This window comes from Triticum urartu, chromosome 4 (assembly GCF_003073215.2).
Source record: "Triticum urartu cultivar G1812 chromosome 4, Tu2.1, whole genome shotgun sequence".
NCBI lineage: Eukaryota > Viridiplantae > Streptophyta > Magnoliopsida > Poales > Poaceae > Triticum > Triticum urartu.
The window spans coordinates 113,419,059-113,445,088 of NC_053025.1; the positions used below are offsets into that span (position 1 = coordinate 113,419,059).

Sequence of the window (26,030 nt, forward strand, 5' to 3'; positions counted from 1 at the left end):
GGGACTCACGGGAAGATATCACAACACAACTCTACAAATAAAATAAGTCATACAAGTATCATATTATAAGCCAGGGACCTCGAGGGCTCGAATACAAGAGCTCGATCATAGACGAGTCAGCTGAAGCAACAATATCTGAGTACAGACATAAGTTAAACAAGTCCGCCTTAAGAAGGCTGGCACAAACTGGGATACAGATCGAAAGAGGCGCAGGCCTCCTGCCTGGGATCCTCCTAAACTACACCTAGTCGTCGTCAGCGGGCTACACGTAGTAGTAGGCACCTCCCGAGTAGTAGCAGTCGTCATTGACAGTGGCGTCGGGCTCCTGGGCTCCATCCCCTGGTCGCAGCAATCGAGTATAGAAAGGGGGAAAAGGGGGGAACAAAGCAACCGTGAGTACTCATCCAAAGTACTCGCAAGCAAGGAGCTACACTACACATGTATGCATTGGTATCAAATGGAAAAGGGGTAACATATGTGGACTGAACTGCAGAATGCCAGAATTAAGAGGGGTATAGCTAGTCCTATCGAAGACTACGCTTCTGGTAACCTCCATCTTGCAGCAGAAGAAGAGAGTAGATGGTAAGTTCACCAAGTAACATCGCATAGCATAATCCTAACCGATGATCCTCCCCTCGTCGCCCTGTGAGAGAGCGATCACCGGTTGTATCTGTCACTTGGAAGGGTGTGTTTTATCAAGTATCCGGTTCTAGTTGTCATAAGGTCAAGGTACAACTCCAAGTTGTCCTGTTACCGAAGATCACGGCTACTCGAATAGATTAACTTCCCTGCAGGGGTGCACCACATTTCCAAACACGCTTAATCCCCTTTGTCCGGACACACTTCCAAACACGCTTAATCCCCTTTGTCCGGACACACTTTCCTGGGTCATGCCCGGCCTCAGAAGATCAACACGTCGCAGCCCTACCTAGGCACAACAGAGAGGTCAGCACGCCGGTCTAAATCCTATGATGCAGGGGTCTGGGCCCATCGCCCATTGCAGACCTGCACATTGCGAGGGCGGCCAGAGAGCAGACCTAGCAACCTCCATTACAAAGGAAGTTGCGTTACGCGGTCCAACCCGACGCGCGCCGCTCAGTCGCTAACGTCACGAAGGCTTTGACCGATACCACGACGTCGAGTGCCCATAACTGTTCCCGCATAGTTGGTTAGTGCGTATAGGCCAGTGGCAAGACTCGAATCAAATACCAAGATCTCGGTAAGCGTGTTAATTTGAAGTAACCGCGAACGCCGAGCAGGGCCAGGCCCACCTCTCACCTAGGTGGTCTCAACCTGCCATGTCGCTCCGCCACAAAGTAACAGTTGGGGGCCGTCGGGAACCCAGGCCCACCACTACCTAGATGAAACCACCTGCCCCTTCAGCCCCCACATCGGAATCACCTGCGGGTACTCTACGAGCCGACTCGACTTTAGTCACCACATGTATCACATATAATATATATAAGAATATACCCGTGATCACCTCCCAAGTGATCACGGCCTGATAGTATAGCATGGCAGACGGACAAGAATGTAGGGCCACTGATGATAAACTAGCATCCTATACTAAGCATTTAGGATTGCAGGTAAGGTATCAACAACTATAGCAACAATGACAGGCTATGCATCAGAATAGGAATAACGGAAAGCATTAACATGCTACACTACTCTAATGCAAGCAGTAGAGAGAAGAGTAGGCGATATCTGGTGATCAAGGGAGGGCTTGCCTGGTTGCTCTGGCAAGAGAGAGGGATCGTCAACACCGTAGTCGTACTGGGTAGCAGCGGCGTCGGTCTCGGTGTCTAGCGAGAGAAGAGGGGGAAGAAAAAATGAATATAATGCAAACAGATGCATAGTGATGCATGACATGACAAGTAGCGGTGCTAGGGGTGCCCTAACGCGGTATGAGGTGATGCCGGTGAAGGGGGCAAACATCCGGGAAATATCCCCGGTGTTTCGCGTTTCCAGACAGATGAACCGGAGGGGGAAAGTTGTGTGTTAGCTATGCTAGGGGTGCGTGGCGAACAAACGGGCTGTGAATCCGGATTCGTCTCGTCGTTCTGAGCAACTTTCATGTACAAAGTTTTCCCATCCGGGCTACGGTTTATTTTATATTAATTTTAAAAGATTTAAATCATTTTAGGATTTATTTAATTATTTTAAATCAACATTATCCAGAACAGTGCACGCTGACGTTAGCATGACGTCAACAGTTGACCGTTGACCTGGTCAACCTGACAGGTGGGTCCCACTTGTCAGCGACTGTTTGACTAATTAACAGGAGTTAATTAGATTAACTAGTTGTTAGGTCAATTAATCTTAATTAGTTGATTTAAACAGATTTAATTAAGTTATTAAGTTATTAATTAATTAATTTTATTTTTACTATTTATTTTTTTAATTCTTTTTTTATTAATCGTTCTCGTTTCGGGGGCGCGGGGCCCCTAGTCAGTGGCCCAGAGGGCCATAGCGGGCGCCGGTCAGCGGTCAGCGGTTCTGGGCACGGTCGCCGGGTCGCCTGGACCCAGGCACGCGCGGGCAAGTCGGCAGCCACGGCGCACGGCCAGCGGACCGGAGCGACGAACGGGAGGGCGGCGGCTGTGCGGGCAAGCGCTGCGGGCGCGTGGACGCAGCAAGTAGAAGCGGCCAGCGGCAGCAGGCGGGCGAGCCGCGGCAAGCAGCATGCAGCGGGAGAGGTGCCGCGGCAGTGGTGGGGCTTCGGCAACCACGGCCAGCGTGAGGGCACGGCCGGGGCGGCGCGTAGGAGTGGTGAGGGGAGCAAGGAAGCAGCGGCGCAACGATGATGGTGGCCGGAGGCGGCGGGGCGCGTGCGGGCGGCAAGCAACATCAGCGATGGCGGGAGACGAGCAAAGGGGCAAGCACGGGCGCGGGCAAAGCACGGCCATGACGGCCTCAGGCGCGGGAAGGTGGCGTGGAGCGGCGGACACGACGAACGTGGCACGGGCAGGTGGCTGCGGACGCGCAGCAACGGACGTGGTGCGGCGAACGACATAGAGACGGGGTGAAACGGGGATCGAGGGCGCGCTCACCGGGCCCTGTAGACGTGCAACAACGTGCTCGTGGAGGGATTGATGGCGGCATGCTCCGACGATGGGGACAGCGTCCTCGGGAGCGAGCAGATCCGTCGAAGGAGAGGGGGATGGGAGCGCGAGGTGGCGGGTGACGGAGCCGGTGAGGGAGAGTCGGGGTCGGGCAGCACAACGGGAAGGTCCGACAAATGGCGGGGCGGCGTCGGGCGACGTCAGGCGGCGAGATTGGGACGATCCCGATCTAGATCACGGGAGGCGAGGGGAACGAGCGACGTGGGGGGAGTGGGGCGTCGGTGGGTAGGGTTAGGAGTGGGGGGGGGTTAGGGGGGACCGGGGTGGGCCGGTCTGGCGGCCCATCGGCCTGCTGGGCCGAGGCCCAGATGGGGGGTTCCTTTCCTCTTTTTTTTGTTAGTTTGTTTTCTTTTTATTTATTTACTTTCCTGTTTTAAAACATTTTAATTTATTTAGGAATTTTATAAAATTGTGTCTTCTACATCATAATTATCTAGGTAATATTTAGTACAAATCAAACATTTTTATTTTAATGTTTGAAAACTTTTATTATTTAACTGTATTTTAAATTTGAATTTGAATCGGTTTTGAACTAACCCGAGATTAACTACAGTGACAGAGGTGACGTGACATTGTTAACGTGGGATTACTGTAGCATGATTACCCAGGCGTTACAACAAATGTACGGAACACATTCCCATTCGTTAAGAAATATCATTTCAAAATAGGTCACAAGATATGCACATGAAAACATGTAAGCAAAAATAAAAATACCGATGCAAGAATGAAAATGCACCATTGCAATAAGAAGTATTATTTTGCAATACACACTCAAAACCATTGTTGCAACACACTTCTCATGTGTACGCAACAAGAAAACATGTGCTTGCAACACATCCACCTAACCTTTGAAACATAAAATTTTCAAAAATTCTAGCCCAACATCCTCCACATCTCTATGATAGTCACATCACCACAGCTTGCCATAGGATAATTTTGGCTCGATGGAACTCCATACGTCACGAAGTATGATAAAGCTTGATTAATCCATCTGGAGCACCACCATGGAAGTGAGCTCCACTATGGAAGTGAGTTTATGATATCAATCTAGGGTGTCTAGGCAATGCAAGAGGAGTGGTGTAGGAAGGACACCGAAAGAGGAGGAACCAAGGTTGTCAGAATTGCGATTTTGAATCGGATCGGAGCTCTGATGGTAGGATCGCAAATCGTAGAATCTTCACTATCGGGATCGTAGAAACGTAGATTCTATGAACTAAAATCATAGAATCATAGGGGGTAGTTTGGATCGTAAAGTCGTAGAACCGTATAACAGAATCACGATTCTAACAACCTTGGGAGGAACCACTATGAAGTGGAGGAGAAGCATACCTTCATGGATAGGACAATGAGGTAGAGTTGGAGAAGAGGTTACCGGGAAAGAGATGACAAGGAACAAAGCGAAGAACTAGAATACATGGACAATCATGGTCGATTCAGTAAAGATCTAGTAGTTGGATCCGTTGGATGGCAAGAATCATTTCCATCATTAATATTATTCTTGTATTACCAATCCTCACATTGACCCATATGTTCACAACTAAAAGTTGGCATCGCTCGACCACCAACTAATTTTTTTATATACTTATATAAATTAAAAAAGCATATTCTTGATTAACCCTCCTACTATAAACCAGCATAAAACATTTTTACTAACCAAGAATATTTTTGAGATAGTCCTAAACTATTCAAAGGAAACAAGTGAACCTATGACCATCAGTTGACGTATATACTATATATCAAGGCAAATCATCTTATCCTTTATCTAAAGAAATTAATCCATAATGACATACTTGGTTGACTTGCTTCAAGGCAGCCAATACATATTCTTTTTCCTAGTAGTCTAGCAAAGAATCATCATCAATGACCTAGGGGCATTCTTGACCTCGTCATGAAGCATCGACGATAGTAATGTTGGTTAAAATTCACGAGGATCATCCTGCCACAATATCTTCTCAATCATAATGGATTTTGTATCTCAGGTGTCAAGCCATGACCAACTAAGCTATATCCAATCAATATAAGGGGCATTGAGCATTATTAGGTTGTCGCTTGAATCAACAATTCTAGGTGAGATGATAAATGGGTCACTAGAAGGTGAGGATACCAAGCATTGCAAGCATGCCAAAATCTAGAGAACTATAAAAAAAACTAAAGGTGTAGGATGCACAAGGGTTTTACATGGATTGTGGGGATGTAAGGAGATAGACAAGTTTAAATGCAACTAATGGCACGTACATCCTTTAATGGTGCAACTAAGTGTGTGCATCTCGAGGGGGGGTATAACCATCTCGATGAATATAGTGTAATGACTCGTTCCCTTTAGGTGAAAACTTGATGTTCATGCCATGAAACCCCAAATAGAAAAGGATAAAAGGTAACTCCATAAGCATAAATGTGGTTATGCAAATTGTATCAAGTTTGATGACCCTATGAGCAATAGCTAGCTGAAACATTATCCATCACATGCATTCCAACATTAATTCTTACACAACGTTCCAAAATTATATGCACAACATCATAGAGGTGCTGACATTGATACACCACAACAAGTTGTTCACATCTAACTAGCATAGGCGTACAATAATACCCATACACATGTGCTACACCGCAGATCGAGAGATGTGCATATACAATGTGCACGTATATGTCGCTGATCAAGTTTAGTGTGTCTATTCTTAGATGACGAGTTGGGAGAGTTCTTCTTTTTCATTATCCAGAAAGGGCCTCAAATCAAGTTGCTTCCGGGGTGGGGCGTTCAGTTATTCGTAGCTAGCTTCACACTTACGTCTAATTTTGCTGCTTCGTCATGACCTAAAATTGATGAGTAGCAACAAACTATCTCATGGGCATGCTCACATTGAACATTTCAATATATAAGAAATGACTTCTTCTAAATGTACCTTTGGTATCACTTGATGTTGGATGACGAGCAATGCATAATTTTTTAGCCGTCGCAAGAAACAACCTGAAAGAAACGACAAATGCATAATTGCTTTAGTTTTTCTAACAACTTTCTAAAGTTGCATGTTCAGGAAAAAATTCGGCACAAGTGCTCTTCATATTTCGGCTCTGATTTCTTACAAAATTCACCATAAAAAGCAATAATAATATGTAGTCGGTTATGCCACCTATTTGTTTTGATCGCGCACTATTAGGGCATCTATGATACGGGGATGGTTGTTCTTTTTTACTTTTGAGAATATCAGTGAAAAACTAAAAGTTTTCCAAAAACAACAATTAACAATATCCTCTTGCGATGTTAATTCATGGCGCAGAAGGATGTATGAAGAACAATACTTACTCCCATGGGACATCCCCAACAAGCATCCGGTCGCCTTCAAAGTCTTCATATAGAAATATGAAGTCGTCACTATTTGCATAATCGCCTTCTGCAGAATCCAAACTCTGATAATCTGCAGCTGCATTTACGCAATCCAATCCAAGAATTCAATATAATTGATACATAAAAACATGAAAAGACATCGCACTCATAGCAAAAGAGAGACAATACTGCACAATTCTAACATGCCATGTGTTTCCAATGAGAAATACATGTTTAAAAATAGTTTATTTAACGAGGTTTAGAAATGGCTTTTTTACCGGGTGGGGGGCGGGGGAGGAGGGGAATAGTTAAGTGTTGTGAAAGTCAATTTAATTTCCATCTAAATAAAACTCATGCTAATTTCACAACGAATTCTAACTGGAAGAGTACATTGACCTAGGGCCCCGTGAAGCCCATGGTGTTCACATGGTAGGTGAGCGATAGCCCGGTTAAGATGAATTGCCTTAGACCCAGGAGGACAAGGGCCCAATTGGCCACACGAGGTGAACGACATGGACAATGCTAACCTCCCATTTGGGCTTAATGAGCTTGTTATAAATTTGTTGAACTCTGGTCAAAGTCACAACATACTCAATATGTTACCGCCCTCATCAAAGAAATAAAAATCAAAATGGTACCTCGTTTTATCATGGAAAATGGGTTTTATTTAACGTCGTCAACCAACCGTCAAGTTTCTTTAAATCGAGGCCCTATTTTCAACGGTAGGAAAATATACAAAAAATGCGAAAGGAACTGTAAAGATTCACTAGAAGTAGAAATCCCCTCAAACATAATAAAAATTATATCTATCTCCATTGACCACCAAACCACCACTGTTGGAACAAAGCCGCCGACAAGCCTCTATCGTTGCTCCCATACCGGAGCCAGACAGACCTTGTCGATAACGGTCAGGAAGTCTTCGTGCATGTGTCCCTAAGAACCAGTGCCTCGGAGCCACAATCATCACAATTAAGCCCTTGAATCGATCTAATGAACCTAACACCAAATCTCGTCGTTGCGTATGCATGACGAGAAACCATAACCTCGCCGCTCCAAGGAGATGGCAGGAATCTACTTAAAAGCTCTGTTTAATCCGTCCCTATGGACGAACTTGAGGAGAATCAAAGCCCAGAAGACTGACTCTAAGAAGTTTCCCCATCCATTCGAGAGTCATTCATGCCAAGAAAAAAAAAGCCTACCTATCTACTGGCCGGAGCCGAGACATTAGGATTTCTTTTCGAAGAGGCAAGCAGAGAGGAGGCGAATTCATAATCTCTTTGCCGAGATCGAGGGGCAGAAGGCTTCTGTGACTAATTATATTTTTGGTTTTGCTAAAACACATCTAGATGTGCCCTAAATATTACATATCTACATCCTTTATGTCCTTCGTTTTAGACGGAGATTCATGCGTGTATTTTTTCTTTTTTCTTTTTTCTTTTTTATGTTTGATTGAGTTACTTAGATGTACACTAATTAGGATACATGATGTGTGCCCTAGATATACTATTTGAGAGCAGTATCTTGTTGGGGAAAATAATAATGGAGAGCGGTACTCACGGCAGAAGAAGTTTCTTGTCATCTTGGTGAGCGCCCGCGAGAGGGAGTCGTAGCTGCGGTGAGCTCTCAGGTTGATCTTCCTAACGATCAGGCAGCCATCCATGTGCACCTTGGCGAACATGTTTGCCTGCAGCCGCTGCGGTTCTGCGGTGACCGTACAGCTCCTCGGCGCCCCAGCCACCTCCTTATCATCATCGGCTGGCGAGGCCGCGGCGGGTATCTTCGTGTTCTTTGGGCCGTCGGCCTGCTTCACGCCGGCGTCGGGTTTTAGCACGTGCGTGGCGGTGACGAGGTGGCGCCGGGTGGTGTGCACCGGCGGCCAGCCCACAGCTGCCGAAGGCACTGAGACCACACTAGCATCGCTGCTGATGACAAAGAATTGAATGCAAATATTAGGCGCCCATGAATACGTTGTGCAGATCAGGTGCAAATGTGTGCAATAATACATGCATGAATGCAATGCAATTTACTTGCCTGTGGTTAATTATTTTCCTAGAGTATTTAAGATGAACGTGTTTGTTGATTACTTCGTCCAGATTTATTGGTCTGGGAAGCCAAGACGTTAAGACCAAAGAGGAGTACGCGGATGTTACTCCGTTTGTTTCTCTCCTTTTAATTATCTGTCACGTCATCTTTTTTACCTATGTGGCATGCACGGTCATAACTATGTTATTCTCACTATAATAGTCCAAAGGTGAAGATGCTAAAATTATAAATGAGATGACATGAATTTCATATGGTCATCTGGCCACATGGCAACAGTCTAGCACGTCCAGCCGCCCAATTATTGGGAGCAACACATCCACGGACGGACACACGAAAGTCGTTTTTATGGAAAAGACTGCACTAGTTCTCTTTCTTTCTTTCTCTCTTTTCTGTGGGAGGATGGGGGAAAGACTGCACTGCGCTGCATGCACAATCAAGCAGAGCCATGCTGCACTCATCATTGCTGCTCCCCTGCCTGGGCCGGCCTGCGCTGAATATTCTCGCTTAATTCCTTGCAGAGCAGAGGAGATCTTCTCTATGTACGTTACTCGCTAACGGTATCTATCCGACCGCGTATGGCCGGCCGGCAAAAGCATTGTGAGAATTAACCCACGTACGTCCATCAGGAGGTTATATATACATGTTTTCCCTGTATTAGAAACCCTAGATGTCAAGGACTCCATTTGGTGCACACACATATACAATGCGTACAAGAATCTATTCGCAATCATTTCTAAACGCAGTTCTAAGCACACGAGGACCTGAAAAATACTAATCAATGCGCTCTAGTGGAGTGGTAGGGGTTCAAAATGTTCATGATTGCAATCATTTGTGCCTATGTACGTAGAGAACGTGAATTAATCCCGCACTTTTCCCTCGTATATACTTGTTTGTTTAATTCATGATTGCTGAGTGCTGAAACTTACTACCTCCGTCCTGTTTAAATTGGTCCCCATTGTATTCCATGCCAAATTTTAACCATAAATTTAACTAACAAAATATTCATGCATGTCACCAAAAATTATATCATTGAAAACTATATTCAAATACGAGTCCAATGATATATTTTTTCTTGACATGTATTAACACTTCGTTAGTTAAATCTTTGATCAAAATTTGACACAAATTATAAAGAAGACCAATAAACCAGGAAGGAGGTAGTAGTTAGCATTATAAACTCATTACACGACAGGAAATCCATATTTTGACAGCTGACACATTTTTAGCTAGCTAGAGCCGTTGGATGCCATGATGGTGAAAAAACATGCAGGAGTAGGAGTGGCTGCTAAAACTGAGTAGGTAATATGCATGTAGATGCATATGCATATATGTGTGTTGCTCAATTAACTATCAGCACATAACATTTGGCTCACCTTGTCCCATATGTTGTTGCCACCGACGCCTGCGCAATGCTCCGGTCCTGCTCCGCGGCCGCCTTCTGCTGCCGGGCGGCGAGGCTCCAGGGGTGCATGAAGCCGGTCGGGCTCGGCATGAACACCGCCGCCCAGCTGCTGCTAGGCACAATGCCATGGCAATTACCAGCACGCCCTGCGCTAAGCGTGTTCGCAGTGGCGGTACCAGCGATGACCATGTCACTGCTCTGCACTCGATCGACATCGCCGCCACCTTGAGGACCGTTGTAGCGTGCCATGGCGGTGCCACCGCAGCTGGCGGCGCTGCAGTTACCTCCGGGAGACAAGGAGATGCCGAGGCTGAGGTCTAGATTGCTACCGTGGAAGCATGCGCCACTAGAGCTCGCTTCCTTCGCCACCTTCATGCCGGTGGCTGCAGTGGCAGCGGTGCTCTCTTGCCTACCAAGAGGAGGAGGCGTCTCAAACGATATAAGATTCATCATGGCGGTGGAGCAAACTAACCAACGAAGACAGACAGATGGTAGCTAGAAGCAAATGAGATTGATGAGACAGAGGCAACAGATGTGAGAAGAAGAGCGGCGAGCTGAGTGAGTGAGTTGGTGAGCAGAAAGATGGTGTTATGGGTGGAGGAGAGAATTAATATGTCGGGAGAATATAAGAGATGGTGCAGTGGTAGTGGTTGATATGGTATGGATAGATAGATGGTGTACATATATGTAGGCAGATATATAGAGGTGCAAGCTATGGCTAGGGAGAAGGGCGGGGCAATGATTTCATACAAGATTTTGTAAAAAGATGGGAGTATCATGTGCAAGAGATATGATCAATGCCATATCTATGTACCCATGCTAGTGTAGTAGTAGTTTCATGATGTTGTTTTGTGTACCTAGATGTATAGCCATCACATGCACTTCTTAGAGCGGACTTTGTGCACCAGCTGAGTGCCTAAAGTAGTATCGAGTACTTTGAAAATATAATGTTTTAAGCATTTACAAAAACATTGCCCTAAAAGGAAACAAAATAAAAGAAATAAAACAAACTATGTCAAAAAAAACGTACATAAACTACACATTTTAGAATATGGAAAAACAAGCATATAATAGTGGAATTTGGGAAATAATATAATTTGCACACTTATTGTGTAGAACTTATGTGTATACATTTCTCATACTCAAGGTTGTTCAAACAACAAAGCCACATTAATCATCTCTCGCCACATTGAAGATAAATACCACCACAATTATGTCACAACTCACAGAAAAACCACCACTTTACAAAATGGCAGAATGAGTCGAGCGTTATCGTTGACAGTGGCAAAAAATGTTGACCAAAATTTCGAGTCACATTTTGATGTGGCAAATTGCTCACGTGACAAAGGGATACAAAACATTGACTGACGGCCGTTTAAAAAATGTGGGTCCCACTCGTTAGTCATCTTCTTTCTCTCTTTGACGGTTTGACCACTCCCTTCCCGTGGCAACTAACAAATGTTGACTCCTGCGTTGGCTGCACCTCGGCGTCCACCATGACGACGTCACCAAAGTGGTTGGCCTTGGGCGACGCCTCAGTGGTCGCATCATGGTTGGCCATGGGTGGCGCCTCAGGTCAAGGGCAGCGCCTCGGCAGTGTCGTGGCTAGCTATGTCAGGCTGGGCCTGGACATCCATGGGTAGGAAGGCATTGCCGCCGTGGTAGGATTCCTTGGGCGTCAGGGTGTGTCTGCGCCGTGGTCGGCCGCCTTGGGCGCCTCCGCCTCGACATCTAGGGGCAGGGCGTCGGCGGGGAGACAAAATTTCACGCTTGGTGCCAAGGGTGGGCGAGGAGGGGGCGATGGGGGAGGACATGGAGCAACCAGTCTCGCGCTTGGTGCCGGTGGCAGGCGAAGAGGGGACGATAGGGGAGGAGATGGAGCAGTTGGAGGAGGCGATGGTCATGGAGGTCCGGGGGGATTGGGGATCTGGAGGTAGAGGGATTCACTAGGGTTTCTTCTTTTAAGTTGCCACTGCCCATTTTAACATCCACCAGTCAATGTTTTGTATTACCTTTGTCCCGATGGCGATTTACCATGTCAAAACGAGATTCAGATTTTGGCAGTGTTTCTCGCCACTGTTAACTATAGCATTTTTTCTGACATGTTTTGTAAAGTGGTGGTTTTCTGTGAGTTAACGATTATGATGATTCTATGCATTTTACTCGGATAGATTGCACCTCACGGCGATGGTGTTGTCGCGAGTGTGCGCGCATACACACACATATAACCTATGCACACACACACACGCACATGAAAAAAAAATGAACAAAGAGGAAAGGAAAATCATGACTGATTAAACAGGAAAAATCAACCTAATTAATAGCAAAATGTTCTAAAAAACTAATAGCAAAAATGTTTAAGAAACTCTGGATACGCAATGTTAAAACTGTGAACCTACAATACTATAGATACATTTCTGTTTTTTTTAATGCATATATTTGAAATACACAATCCGTCCCAGTTTGCCTTTGCATACATGCATGTATGTAACCCGCAAAAAAAAACATGCATGTATGTCCTCTGAGACAAGTCATTCTATGGAGGATCTAACCTTGTATTTTTCTTGTTTGGCATGGATGTGCGGCTGGCTAGCTGGTGCATGGTGGGGATGAGACCATCATCTCCTCCACCATGCACGGTGCAGTACTTGCTGTCCGCTCCCTTTAATTATTGCTTCGCAACCCTACTTTGCATGCACCGGGAAATTCCAAAAGGAACACGTACAACACCCCCCCCCCCCCCCGCCCCCACACACACACACACAACATAATACGCACTAGCTAGCCGCATCAACTTCAAATCACCGCCTACCAAGAACATATCATTCTACTACAAAAACAAAAAATAACTCCTCTTTTTAAAGGAAAAATATATATACTCCCAATATAGTAACTGTAGTTGGCCGATGGTTCTTGATGCTCGAACCCCCAATATGCATGCATGCATGCATCCACGCAAGTTTGTCTTGTCATGCTTAATCCTGCAGTAATCTGATTGCGATCTTATATGAAAATATTGTTCTAGGTTCTCGAAGATCAATTGTCCTTTGTGATCCTTGGTTTGGATACGGTGCAGTGATTATTGCACGTGTTCCTTTTGGTTACTTAATTCTTGAGATGAGATTTGATTAGGATGAGATCTTTGCCTCCAAACACGGCCGGTCGGTATCTGCCTAAATTACACTTTATCTTGTGAAAAGAATCGTGGCAGGAATAATCAAGATTTAGAGGATATATGGAGATCGAAACTGCTGCAAATCATACAGCTAGGAGGTATACGTTGTGCCATCTGAAACAAGGATAATCACCGCTTTCATGTTTTTTTTTCAGAAAGGCCGAAGGCTATTAAATAAAACAAAATCTTATAAGAACTTCCTTACAAGAAGAATAAAAAATTACAGGCAGTCTTTGAAGATATGAGCATTGTCCTCCTTCTGCATCCACTTGCGATGCGTGACGCGGCATGAGAAATACTCGTTGACACCTCTCGGCCTCCATCTCATCGGAGCAACCTTGTCGAAACTCAGAAGTTTGTAGAAGGATTGGTCAGGATGTTCTCAATGTAAATCAGAAGACACTGGCAATCCCAAACTGAAAGAATTGCCGTAAAGGAGAATCCAACACCAAAGAGGGCGAGAAGATAATGCCAACTCCAGCCGGAGAGAGAAGGTGGACACAAACCTCACAAGTTACCCGACGGAGCCATATCTTGCCGAGCTTCATCGGGCAAAAATGGAAATGTAGAACAAAAACAAGTGCAATGTCATCCCCTTTGTAGGTTTGTCACTGTCGTGAACAAAAGCTAACCTCGCTAGACTGAGTGTCCGACAATCTTCACCATCCCGCAACTCGTTGATGTCACTCCGAGGAACAACATTGATATAGAGAAAGTCTAGAAACCATTATTCGCATTGTCGACGCTGCCCCAACTTCACCGATGAAGACAAACTCCAAGATCCTACGAGACACTGACCGGGAAACTCGACTAGGGGTTCCTCCATCCTCCCGCTGCCGCAATGGCAGACGGGTGCCAGGGGAACCCGCGACGCCGTCGATGGGTAGAGGGGACAAGCTAGTCGTCTCCTGATCACCTCCTCTCTAGCAAACCCTAGGAAAACATTTCATTCAGCTCTGCATGTCTTATTTATGCTCCTTATCATGTTACTGTGGTGTTCATGCATTGTGCTACGACTCACAACTGAAAGCACTGCAAGGTGAATCATCTTTATATAGCAAATGATGATTATTTTTCATTATCATGGTTTAATCAAATACTCCCTTTATTCACAAATATAAGATGTTCTACCTTTTTATGAATCAGATGTATATAGATGCATTTTAATTTGTTGATTCATTCATTTCAGTCCGTATGTAATTTATAATATCCAAAACATCTTGTGTTCACGAACAGAGGGTGTAATATTTCACCATTCGATTCTATATAGTTAAGCATTCACAAAGCCATGCTGCTATAGCTAGCCGTGGATCGGGGCACCTATACGATCACCGATCTACCCCTAGCAAAATGGGGAGAAAGGATTTAGGTCTCTGCCTGCTAGTCCAGCTCACTCGGTCACTCCATGAATCAATGATGCATGCACGTACGCACGCACATTCGTGTGGTGCCCTATGTTATGTAGAACTATGGATTGACACGACGACACAGTTAAAGGGGCGTCGAGCATGCAATCACCTGGATTCGAGACGGTCGTGTCAAAATGATGCCAGTTGAGCCATGATAATCCTAAGCTACCTAGAAAGGCACAAACATGCACAGGCATACGTGTGCATTTCACGCTGCATCAGGCTAGCCCTACCCACTCGTCTAGCCAAACATGGACGGGCAATCCTACTTTGTGGACGGTCACTGTGTCTGCCCACTGCTACGAAATGGCTTAACATTTTTATCCGAAAAGGACTTGGATCTAGCAATATAGATAAATTTAAAAAAATACATCAAGATCATCCATGGATGCATTGGCTCGAGGGCACCCCCACCATTTAAAATTTTTAGAGTCTGCTGGGTAGGCATTCTCAAGAAATGGTTGCTCTAGGACGACAAGGTGATAACCTAATTTCAGTACATTATATTAATATTATGTTGGCCAGCAAGAAAATATGTTGGTGAATTATTAGTGGTAGTTGTAGTAGCGGCTTGGAATTTCGGAAGGTTGTCTGAGACTAAAATAAAGCAGATCCGGACCGTCCGACACATTTTTGCCTTGGTTGTGAGATTTCGCGTGGAATAAGGGGGTGGTGCAAGAGGTGCTAAAGCTTGTCTTTGTCGATGATATTGATGTGTTTAGGCACATCTTGTCATTATCCCACTCTGGTCATCAGAAGTTCCACACTAAGCACAATACCCATAGCCGTAGGTCCCTATGAAATTTCACTCTGGTTATTTCAACCGGTCGTGTCCACAGAAGTTGGATTATAAAGTATGTATTAAATTTCACTTTGGTACCTGTAATTTGAGTTTGTGACCTTGTATATAAAAATGAAGGGAGTAGCATCGATCTTCATAATCGTATACACCTCTGGCGATCGTGATCATTTGGAAGCATAATTTTAGTCAACAAACGTCTGGTCAAGAAACTACTTCTCGAGGCGCCGAGAAGCGTACATGCATGAACCTGGTTAATTATGGGCATGCATTGATCACAACTGGGAACTCTAATCTCTTGCTGATAACGATGATGATAATGCCAAATCTTTCTGCTATCATGGAAAACACATGAACTAGTTAAAGCTTGAGTCACGCATGCGTACTTAACCATGAGCAAAATTTGAAGAGGATGTACACAGCACCTGGGTAATTAACTTCATGTCCCGTTTTAAGCTAATTGAGCCAGAGATGAGAGGATGATGATGAGTGAGCCTATTAACGAGGCGACATGCGTACAAGAAAACATGATGATGATCACTTTGTTTTCCTTTCCTCGCCACCTTTTGTGACCCCCTTTTTTCTCTCCTTTGTTTTGTTCCTTTTATCGTCTTTCTCGCCTGCCTTACTTTCTTAATGTTGCAGATCCAAAGGACAAAAGCTGGGCCATTAGGGCATGCATTAGGCTATGATAAAAGGGTAAAGCCAGAAATTAGACAAAAAGGTGGCATAAAGGCTAGCCTTTCTGTATTAATGTGCTACTATTTGGAGTAGTAGTATTTGCACATGTTCACCGTCGCCAAGTAATGGTTTTATGCAGGCTTTTATCCCATTTTGCACTGCGTGCATACTCCTCTATCGTCGAATGTCCTAATAGGACCCTTCGCATAATTAAAAATGTTTGAAAGTTGCTACTAAAAGTAATCAAAGGCCACGGCAAAAATAAAAGGAGTAAATTGCAGTTTGCCGCAACTAATTAAGTTGCTCACACTGAGGTTTTTTAGCGTGCTCCCTCTTACCTCCCCTTTTCACATGAGGTAAGAGTATAAAATTAATCTGAGCCGTTGAGGAGGGGTAAGAGGGAGCATGTTAAAATTGCTTGCACTACTATATAGGTTCTATCCACATAATCTCTAGAGTTAGAGAAAAATATTTTGGCATGACACAGGCAAAAAGGTGACTTTAACTCGCTGGAAACATGTTTACCAAAAGCTAGCTAGCTATCCCATGTGAAACGCTAAGAGACCTTTTACGGTACATCAAACTATTTTGGGCCGTTTATTTTTATGATCCAATGGCCCAGAAGTCGTAATACTACACCAGAATTCGGGTAGTATATTTCGGCCTCAGGGGCATTTTGGGTAGTTCATGGTCATAAACACCCGCAGCAGCAGGCTCTATCCAGAATTAAGACGAAGGGGAGATTTGGAATTCCATGTCATCTCTTCTCCAGCGTCGCATCTTCTCGGCACTACAATGGGCGGGTTACAGCCAGCGTCGTCTGGCGCCCTGCCATTGCCGTCCTTCGCCCGCACCCATGCAACACCATGTATTGACCTCTCACGCCTCCCCTTCCCTCGCCGCCCCTATCCGTTCCTCCATCGTGTTCATCTCCCCACCACCATCTCCCTGCACAGCAGCTCGGCGACCTCGGTCCAGCCGTCGCCGGGGGCATGGACACATGCACGTACTAGGGGGAAAACCGATGTGCAGTCTGTGTGGGGAAAAGAAGAGAAGGCAAGAAGACGAAGGTGCTACTAGTCATGCAGACGAGGGATCCGCCGGTTCTAGGTTCAAGGCAGCGCCCTGTATGCAGGGTACTCTTGGACTCGTTCTTGGGCCTTGGCGCGACGGTAGGCAGGGATGTGCAACTGGTGGGGGAAGGCGGCGGGATGACCGACGAAGGACATACAACTGCACCGGCGGAAGGAACTTCGTTAGTGCGTCATACAGCTGCGACTATCTCAGTTAACTAACTAGATTAATTATTAGGATAATGAAGGAGAAATTTAATCCTGTTGGGAAATTACCGATCTATCCTCAAACAAATTCTAAGCTGAATTGTGCTAGCCATTGGATCAACTCAATACCACCCATTATATCCGGTAGTATGATGTACCGTAAAAACTCTCAACGCTAAACCTTAAGCGTCTTGAGCCCTATCAATAAATTCCTATCTGTACAGAAACCAGCCAAAAGGTGACATGGAAACTCTAGTGCCAGCGCCTCGTCCTGCAGGAAGTATACCTCCAGGCAGCTGAAGGTGGACATACGGCCGGAGAAGACGTGTACCTGTGTTTGGAGGCATGGATGTATGGAGCATGCAGCTAGGCCATATCCCAAGTTTCCAACCCCACAGCAGCAGCACACACAAACGCACAAGCGAAAGAGAAAGGCGAAAGGCATGTTTGGCATCATTGCGGTGTTTAGATCCGGAAGAGACGCTAGTCGGGTCGGCCTACTTTTCTTTTTGCCACCCCCGCCGTGCATTGCTTTAGCTCCAAGTGGCACCGTATAGTCTTGCATGCACTACAAAATTCCTGGTGCATATACGTACGTATATCCCAATCTTATTTGTGTGCATTTCCGTCCGTGCTCTGTGTATATGAAACAAAACACAGCTAATTAGTCTCAAGATGTTATGTTGGCTTATTAGTCTCTCCGAGGTGCTTATAGGGATAAGGTGTGCGTTCATAAGGATTGTATGCTTATGTATGTGAGCGACTTTGATTGTACTGTGTTAAAAAAATATGAAACAAAATATAGCTAATTAGTCATGAAAACACGAGGCGTATCATTCGAACTTAGCTAGGTTTATGAGTTAACTAAACAAGGAATACCGCCTCTCAACTCTGAAGAGAAGAGTCGGTGTATCGGTGTTTACGTGACTTGTAACTTGATCTTTATTATATGAATGAGACATGTACTAATATGAAAAGAAAACTCTGAAGAGAAGGAAGGGCGTGTGGCAGAAAACATGTGACATGCATGCTCTATAAACCAATACGGCAATACGTACATGCTTTTGTCCATCATCAACAATTTTGCATTGTCTTTAATATATGTGCGTACTCTAGAAAAACAATACATGCTTTTGTCCATCAATCAATAATTTGCATCGTCTTTAATATATGATACGCACGTTCTGTGTATTCTAGAAAAAAAATACTATTTGCATCGTGCAAAGCTTCGAAGACGATGCACAGGGGTACAAATATACATACACATATACCATATATAGTGCGATCTACGTTCGATCTTAATCACCACGTACGGCCCTACTTCACGACCGGCCGGGACGCGCGCACGGGCCACCGAGATCCACCGCTCATCATCACAGCTCCACACAACCCAACCCTCTACTCTAGCTAGCCAGGCTCCAGCTGCCACCAGAAAAGAAGAACCGGGCCGGGCGAGCTTTTGCCCCGTGCGGCGTACTACGTCTTTCGGGCAGCTGCTGCATCTCCTCCGCCTCGCAATCGCTCCCAAAACTGGCGGTCACCACTCACCACGGCTCCTGATCTGATCATGGCCGCCTTGACTGCCCTACCGGTTCCATTCCATGCATGGGGTCCTTTGAATTCCAGTTTCAATTCGTGGCAGCCTTTCTTCCCTTGGCCTGCACTGGCCGCGGGAGGGGAAAGGCCCACGGATTCAGATCAGATCTGTGTGTTTCTGATGATGACGGCGAGATTATACATACATGATACGTACATCCGGGCAGACCAAGGATGCATCCACCTTGCCCCTGCTGGTGCCAGAAATTTCTTATTTTCTCTGTTCAAAATTAGTTGGCGCTCAAACAGATGTGTTCATTCCAACTTCGTCCGGTGATACAAACAGCCTCAACAGAGCAAAACTCAATGGAAGAAATCATATGAAAATTAGTAGGGGCTCGTTCGGTTTGGAGGAATTGAGTAATTGACTTGCCTTATTCCTACGCGTAAAAATAAGCTTTGAGTAGATGTGTAGTTTTCTCCAAAAATACAAAAAATGAATATTATTCCTATGAAATTCCTGTACGCATTTCCTACAAACTGAATGCATATATAGGAAATTTTCCTATGAAATCCTTGTTCCTATGTTTTTCTTATAAAAATCCTCCAAACCTAATGAGGCCTAGGATGTGAGCAGTTTCCAAAAGTTTTTATAGTCCGTGTGTATATGAAAGGGCAATGATGGTATAGTAGGTAACATTCTGAACCCTGCATAGAATTCTGAACCTGGGTGAGCATGCGACTTGAGTCCTGCCACCAATGAAAGCACCGATTGACTAACCTCACACAACAATGATTGGAAAATACTGGACTTATAGCTAGACAGAAGAAGAAAAGGGGACGGTTGAATTGGTTCACGTATGTTGGTATGGTACAGACAGACTTCTCAACAGAACTGAATTGAGAAATATATTCTGGTTTCTGCTCTTGAAAAGGTGAGAAATATATGATTTTCCTTTTGCTGATCATCTCTTTCTAATGTTCATGAACCCGCTAGACTCTGGATTGATTGTAGTAGCTCTCTAGAGGTTTCCGGAAGCTGTAAAGAAAACAATTGATCTTGTTATGGGAACCAGAAAATGATGATGGTGAATCTGTACTTAAGCACCCTACTTTCCTTTGTAACCTGTGTATATCGCCCATTTATTTGCTGGATCTCGTTTTTCTTCTCTTTTTTCACTGCTGGATGCCTGGATCTTGTTCTTAGCATGATGATGTTGTGCAAACTCATCTTAAGTGAGGTAGAGTAATTGATTTTGTTGGCCATGTTACGGTACCTGTGTTCAATGCGCTCAAAGTCGAATTTAAGTAATATGCCATCCTCTCTATACAACATGATCTTTTTTTAGATGTATACAACATGCATTTGAAAACTCTTGGAAGATAGGCTTTTGTCCCGTTTTATGAACTGTCAAACCAAGAAGGAGCTTAGGATGAAACCCCACACGGCCAAGCTAGATACATGGTGCTCATGAGCACATCTAACAAAGTTACGAACAAAGCAAGCACACAAAGGATAAAAAGGAGAAATGACGCATGACCCCACTGAAGCCCTCGCCCGCTAAAACGTTCGTTAAGATCTATATCATTTGATGATGCCATGTGAATCGCTATGTGAAGTGTATGGCTAACCAGATAACGAAGCAGACTACTATGAGACAAAAGATCATCTTTCTAAAGAGATTTGATTTAAAATTCTTATATGTCCAAGATCAACACAGAAATTTGTTCAAAGGTTTTCCCTTTGTCTATGTCAACAAACTATTTGAAATACCTCGACTTATTTAGAACCAGTCCAGAGTCAAATAGCAATGATTTGAGGCACTTCGATTAATATAGGACTTCTGGCCCTAAAGGGAGAACGAGGGAAACGGATCCTCAATTCAAAGTGGGTAAACAAAGTTCCATATATTGAAGCCGCTACATGTACTATGTGAATGGTGCACAATTACTTTAGCATCGGAGGAGTAGCCACCGCTCTACCTTATAGATGGAAGGTTAACTGTTTAGATTTATGTGATCATTTTTTACACAGGGTTGTTGAATATTAACAACTTATTACATAGAAACCATTTTTTCAAAGCAAGTTGAACATGTAAATTTATTAGTGGAGAAGAAGCCCACCACATGGAACTGCCGTGAGATTGCCGCAAGTGCGCAGAACCGCCCTGACTGTCGCACCAGCGCTCCACCAAGGCACGGCTTGATTGTCAAGGCCAAGGAAAATTGGGAGACAATGGAGAACATTGTGGAAATACAATCAAACTAGGTTAAATGCAACTGAACGCAGTAGCAACATTCCCTTGAACACTAAACTGTTATAAGCAGATTAGGTGCAATTTGAGCAGCATTACCAATATTTACTTGAATGCCTCAAGTAGAACAGAACAAACAAACAAGCATAACTAGCCACACATCAATGAAAGGTGATTTTGCATAGGCAAAAGTTATACATCATTCATAGATGATCCAGAAAATTCCAGCACTTGTAGATAACAATCTCAAGAAAGTGCTAAAACAGGACAACTGCAGATATGTCAACCTCCACCATGAGAAACGGTCTACAGTAAAGAACTACAGAAGTAGATTATACTGCAGCCAGCTGCCATCTTTACTTAACACTCGTTCAAGCATGGGGAAATATACTGGCTAAAGCAAAAACAAAACTCATGAGTTCCATCTAGCGAAGGAAATGGTCTGTGCATGCTTCAACTGCCTCAAGCCAGGATCGCCTGCCCAGGGGCGCCGTTTAGCAATGGGGCCATGGACACCAAGCAGCTGCACAAGAGTTGGAAGAAGAATCAGTACGAGACTGTGTGAGATAAATGTTACAAGTATAAGAACCAACAATAGACAAGCAATTCAATATGAAAGTACATGGAACGAAAATATACCAGCAAACAATACATAGAATTATACAAGTTCAGAATATGATGCAAGAGAACTATGACAAGCAGTATATAGGAATATAAAGATAGTTATTAAAAAAAACATATGGTCATTCAGGTTTAACTTGATATTAACCCTTAAGTAAGCATCATGTTAACATGGAACAAATTTGACCAACTTAGTACCACTGATAGATTATTATTAGGAATCAGAATATTTATATTATGATACACACAACAATAAACTGGAGCTCAGACTTGACTGTAACAAGCAGTAAAAATGTGGAATGGAATTAAGCAACCAACATTACATTTTAAGTTTTGCGAATTGTATAGTCTAGTAGAACAGAACTGAAGCAAACATTAAGATGTTTCAGTGGGAAAAAATGTATCACCTTAGCATTGACACCATCAGGCACGATTCTTCCCTCACTCTTGTACTTGATGTAATCAGCCTTGTTGAACTTGGTAAAGCCCCTGGAAAATCAAGTGCAGATTAGCAATGCTTCAATCTAGTCATCTCATAGAATTTCCGACTTTCCATAACACAATGAAACAACCAGTATAATTTGATAAGACAGGTGACATACCACTTCCTGCTGCAAATGATCTTTTGACGGCCAGGGAACTTGAACTTGGCACGGCGGAGGGCTTCATCAGCATGAACAGCATTGCTCTCCTTGCAGCGCACAGATAGGAGTACTTGGCCAATGTCCACACGAGCACAGGTACCCAGAGGCTTCCCAAAAGCACCCCTCATTCCAGTCTGGAGCCTATCAGCCCCGGCACATGAAAGCATCTTGTTGATACGAAGGACATGGTATGGATGGACCCTGACCCTCAGGTGGAACGCATCCTTTCCAGCATTCTTCGTCATGTACTTGTTGCAAGCAATACGGGCAGCCTCAAGAGCCTCGCTAGAGACATTCTCCTTTTCCCAGCTGACCAGGTGGACGCAGGAGGGGAACTCATCCACTCCCTTCTTCTTCATCCCAACATCATAGATCCTGATCTTCGGGTCAGGTACACCACGACAGTACCTTGACTTGGGGTATGGCTTGTTTTTTATCTGGCGGTAGCACCTAGCAGGTCCTGATCAGAGGAACAAAGCACCAAAATTATTAGAAACCAAATACACATGGAGGGGTCTCAATTATCAGCATTGAATCAGGAAACAAAAATTTGAATAATAGAAGAGGTAAAGCTCATATCAATCAACAAAATACATTAGCTAGGTGCAATCAGAGAGGAACAAGTCAACTTGAATGACACCTCAGAAATGCTTTCACTAACCAAAACTTCTCAGAAAATCAGCACACAGTTTATAATATGTAAGGTGGCAGCAGAAATAGAAAATATTGCAGTCATGGCTTTCCATGAAAGCAGCACAGGTAGAAATTTACTTCTTACATAACCCAAAGGGAAAGTTGTGGCTGTGTGGCCAAATTTAAATCATACAAAGATTCTCTACAAATTACAGTGAACCTACAGCCTTAACCAATGAAATGTATACAGAAGGTAATAGTTAATACCAACATTAACACAAATCAAGCAACAAAAATGGAATGGGGTGACATAGATAAACACCATCATATACTCCACAACAATAATTCTGGTTTTAACGAAGTCCACAGAAAATGATGTGGATCCTAATAAACAGACAGTGTACAACTAACATTTTTTAGTAACAACATCATACGTCACATCTGAAACCTATAAACACATTAACATATTATTACAACAAGACCCATGCAAGAAAAATCAGAGGTATTGCAGAGTAGCATGGTTACAAATTGGCAATCACAATATACACATGAAACAGAAATGATTAGGAGAGTAAAATTCCCTGGAAACCATGCCAAACGAACAGCTTTTAGACAATACTGTTGCCCTAGTTCTGAAGAGGTTAGAGCTCAACATTAACACGATATTGATGATAGCAAAAAAGATTTGTATAGACAACAGCCGATCAAAGCCACACAATCTACATCATACAACACGGGGAAAAACTCTAGGACCAGAGCATCAACTTACCTACAAGGTGTCAAATGCAAATAGAACCAGCATTGCCAAGTCTAAAGGGAATAACCACGGCATCCATCCAATTTTACCCGAAACGCATAGGCGCAGAGATGCCAAACACCGAAAACTCGACAGCGGTGGGCAGAGACGTAACCCTAACATGATACCATCTCAAGGGAACTCGCGCGCGTCGACATCTCACACAGGGCTAGACCGCTAGATCAGGCAAGACCAAGGCACGGGAGACAAAACCCTACCTCACAGCCGCGTCCACACATCGCACGGATCGAAACGTAGCGAGATTATTACAAGAAAAGGGAGGTAGGGAACGGAGATGGGACGGATCGAGCGATCTTACGTCTCCCCATGGCGAAGGCGGTGGCGATGCGACGCAGGCGGGAGAGGAGGAGGCGACGGCGGCGGCGAGAGGAAACACAGGAGCAGTAGGGTTGGAGCCGGGGAGGGCTTATATGCGGATGGACGTGGGGTGGCGTGGCTTCCGCGGTGGACCTGGGGCCCCACGCCTCGTTTGGCTGGGCCGGGTAACGTGTTAAAAAAGACCTGTTTACGGGCCCAGTGACCAGAGTAATTTAATCCTCTCCTGGTGACCAAGGAGCAACTAGTCGAGCGCTCCTACCAGGTGCGGCAGCGGATTTCCGCGTGCCATGAGGCAAACAAGTTTTTTTAGCGTTTTCGTGCTCCCCTCTCGTTAGGGTTTTCGGCTCCTCTCGGCGGCGGCGATCGATCGCGCCACCGTAGAGTCCCTCGCTCCCCTCTCCTTCCCTCTTTGCCGACGCTAGGGGCTCTACGGACCTCTAGACTGGCGGGGGCAAGGTTGTTTTAGGGACCATACCGCCCGCGGAACCAAATCCCTCGGGCAAGGGAAGATGGAGAAAGCTACTTCGGGATCGGGTAGCGGCGTGACAGATCTGGAAGCCATGATGGACGAGCTGGGCCTGAAGGAGGACGAACTCCAGGATGTGGTGATCGAGGACGATGAGTTGCCAGTCGAGGCGACCCGTTGGATGGCCATCGCTAGGGTTCATACTAAGAAGACCTATAGTCAATATTGGTTTTACAGAAATATGCGGGTGGCTTGGGACTTGGCAAAAGAAGTGAAGATTAGGCCGCTTGAAGATAACCTGTACACAATGCAATTTGAGTGCTTAGGTGACTGGGAGTGCGTGATGGAGGATGGTCCATGGAGTTTCAAGGGTAAAGCAGTGGTGTTGGAGGCATACGACGGGTTCACAAAACCGTCAACCATTGAGCTAAACAAGGTTGACATGTGGATTCAGATTCATGATTTTCCGGATGGTTTCTTCTCAAAAATCAAGGCCTTGGCGTCAACAGTGGGAGAGTTCATCTATGCTGAGCCACGGTCCCAAGATTTTGAGGGCAATTTTGCACGGGTGCGGGTGAAGGTTGATGTAACAAAGCCTCTCAAGAATGTTGTTTCATTGGTGGTGAAGAAGAAAGATGCTATACATAGGGAAATATACAAGGTGAAGTATGAACGTCTCCCTGACTGGTGCGCCGTGTGCGGATACATGGGTCACCTGTTCAAAGAGTGTGGGGATGGAGTTCACGATCCAAAGGCATTGGTTTTTAAAGATCTGAAAGCATCATGGTTCAGGGGCCCGGGCAGTGGACCTGGAGAAGGAAGAACCAATGGTGACAACTCTGGAAATAGGACTGGCCGAGGAGGTGGACGGGGTTCTGGCCGTGCGGGAAGAGGAAGGGGTCGTGCAAACGACCATAATATGTCAGCCACCAGTGAGAAGGATGGGACGCAGGAGAGGGACACATATATGGAGGAAGGAGACAGAAACAGAAAGAGGGGGGCTGTAGTGGCGGATCCTGTCCTGCTGCTACCAGCACCCGTGGACAACTCAATCAACCCTGCTGCGTCGTCCTCCATCGAAATCCCACCGAGTCCGTCATCCAAGCAAGAGGCAAAGAGGAACAAGACCAACTCCATATCCAGTGAGAAAAACAGCGGAAAGAACACAGCTACGAGCAAGAACAATGATGCGCGTTTGGCGGGCCTCCCAGTGGGGTCGCGCCTAGCGCAATGAGTCTACTCTGCTGGAACTGCCGCGGGGCTGGCAAACCCGCCGCAGTTCAAGAGCTTCGTGAACTAATGAAGCAATATGCCCCCTCTGTATTATGCATTCTTGAGACTCATATAGAGGGATCCAGAGTTGAGAATATGGCTGGTTCTTTAGGTTTTAATAAAAGTTATGCTGTTAGTAGTTCGGGAAGGAGTGGTGGTTTAGGAATTTTCTGGAATGATGAAATAAAGCTTGAAGTTGTTGGCTATTCTCAGTATCACATTGATGCAATTATTG

General features: G+C 44.9%; 1 protein-coding gene and 1 pseudogene across 1 annotated transcript; both read right to left on the reverse strand.

The window, feature by feature from the left end:
* Positions 1–5,559: 5,559 nt before the first annotated feature.
* On the reverse strand, positions 5,560–10,605 carry LOC125553649 (annotated as a pseudogene).
* A 10,598-nt stretch (positions 10,606–21,203) lies between these two features.
* LOC125553650 (60S ribosomal protein L10-like) lies at positions 21,204–24,170 on the reverse strand. The gene is made up of 4 exons (XM_048717403.1): positions 24,038–24,170; positions 22,248–22,749; positions 22,053–22,134; positions 21,204–21,547 (listed from the first exon to the last, which is right to left on the reverse strand). The coding sequence occupies exons 1-4, from the start codon at positions 24,045–24,047 to the stop codon at positions 21,437–21,439; spliced, it is 705 nt and encodes a 234-aa protein (XP_048573360.1). The 5' UTR covers positions 24,048–24,170; the 3' UTR covers positions 21,204–21,436.
* Between the last annotated feature and the right edge of the window lie 1,860 nt (positions 24,171–26,030).

Coding starts and splice junctions, on each gene's coding strand:
- LOC125553650 (XM_048717403.1), bottom strand. Junction 22,135..22,247: donor ATCATTTGCAGCAGGAAGTG/GTATGTCACCTG, acceptor TTGATTTTCCAG/GGGCTTTACCAAGTTCAACA. Junction 21,548..22,052: donor CTGATGGTGTCAATGCTAAG/GTGATACATTTT, acceptor ACTCTTGTGCAG/CTGCTTGGTGTCCATGGCCC.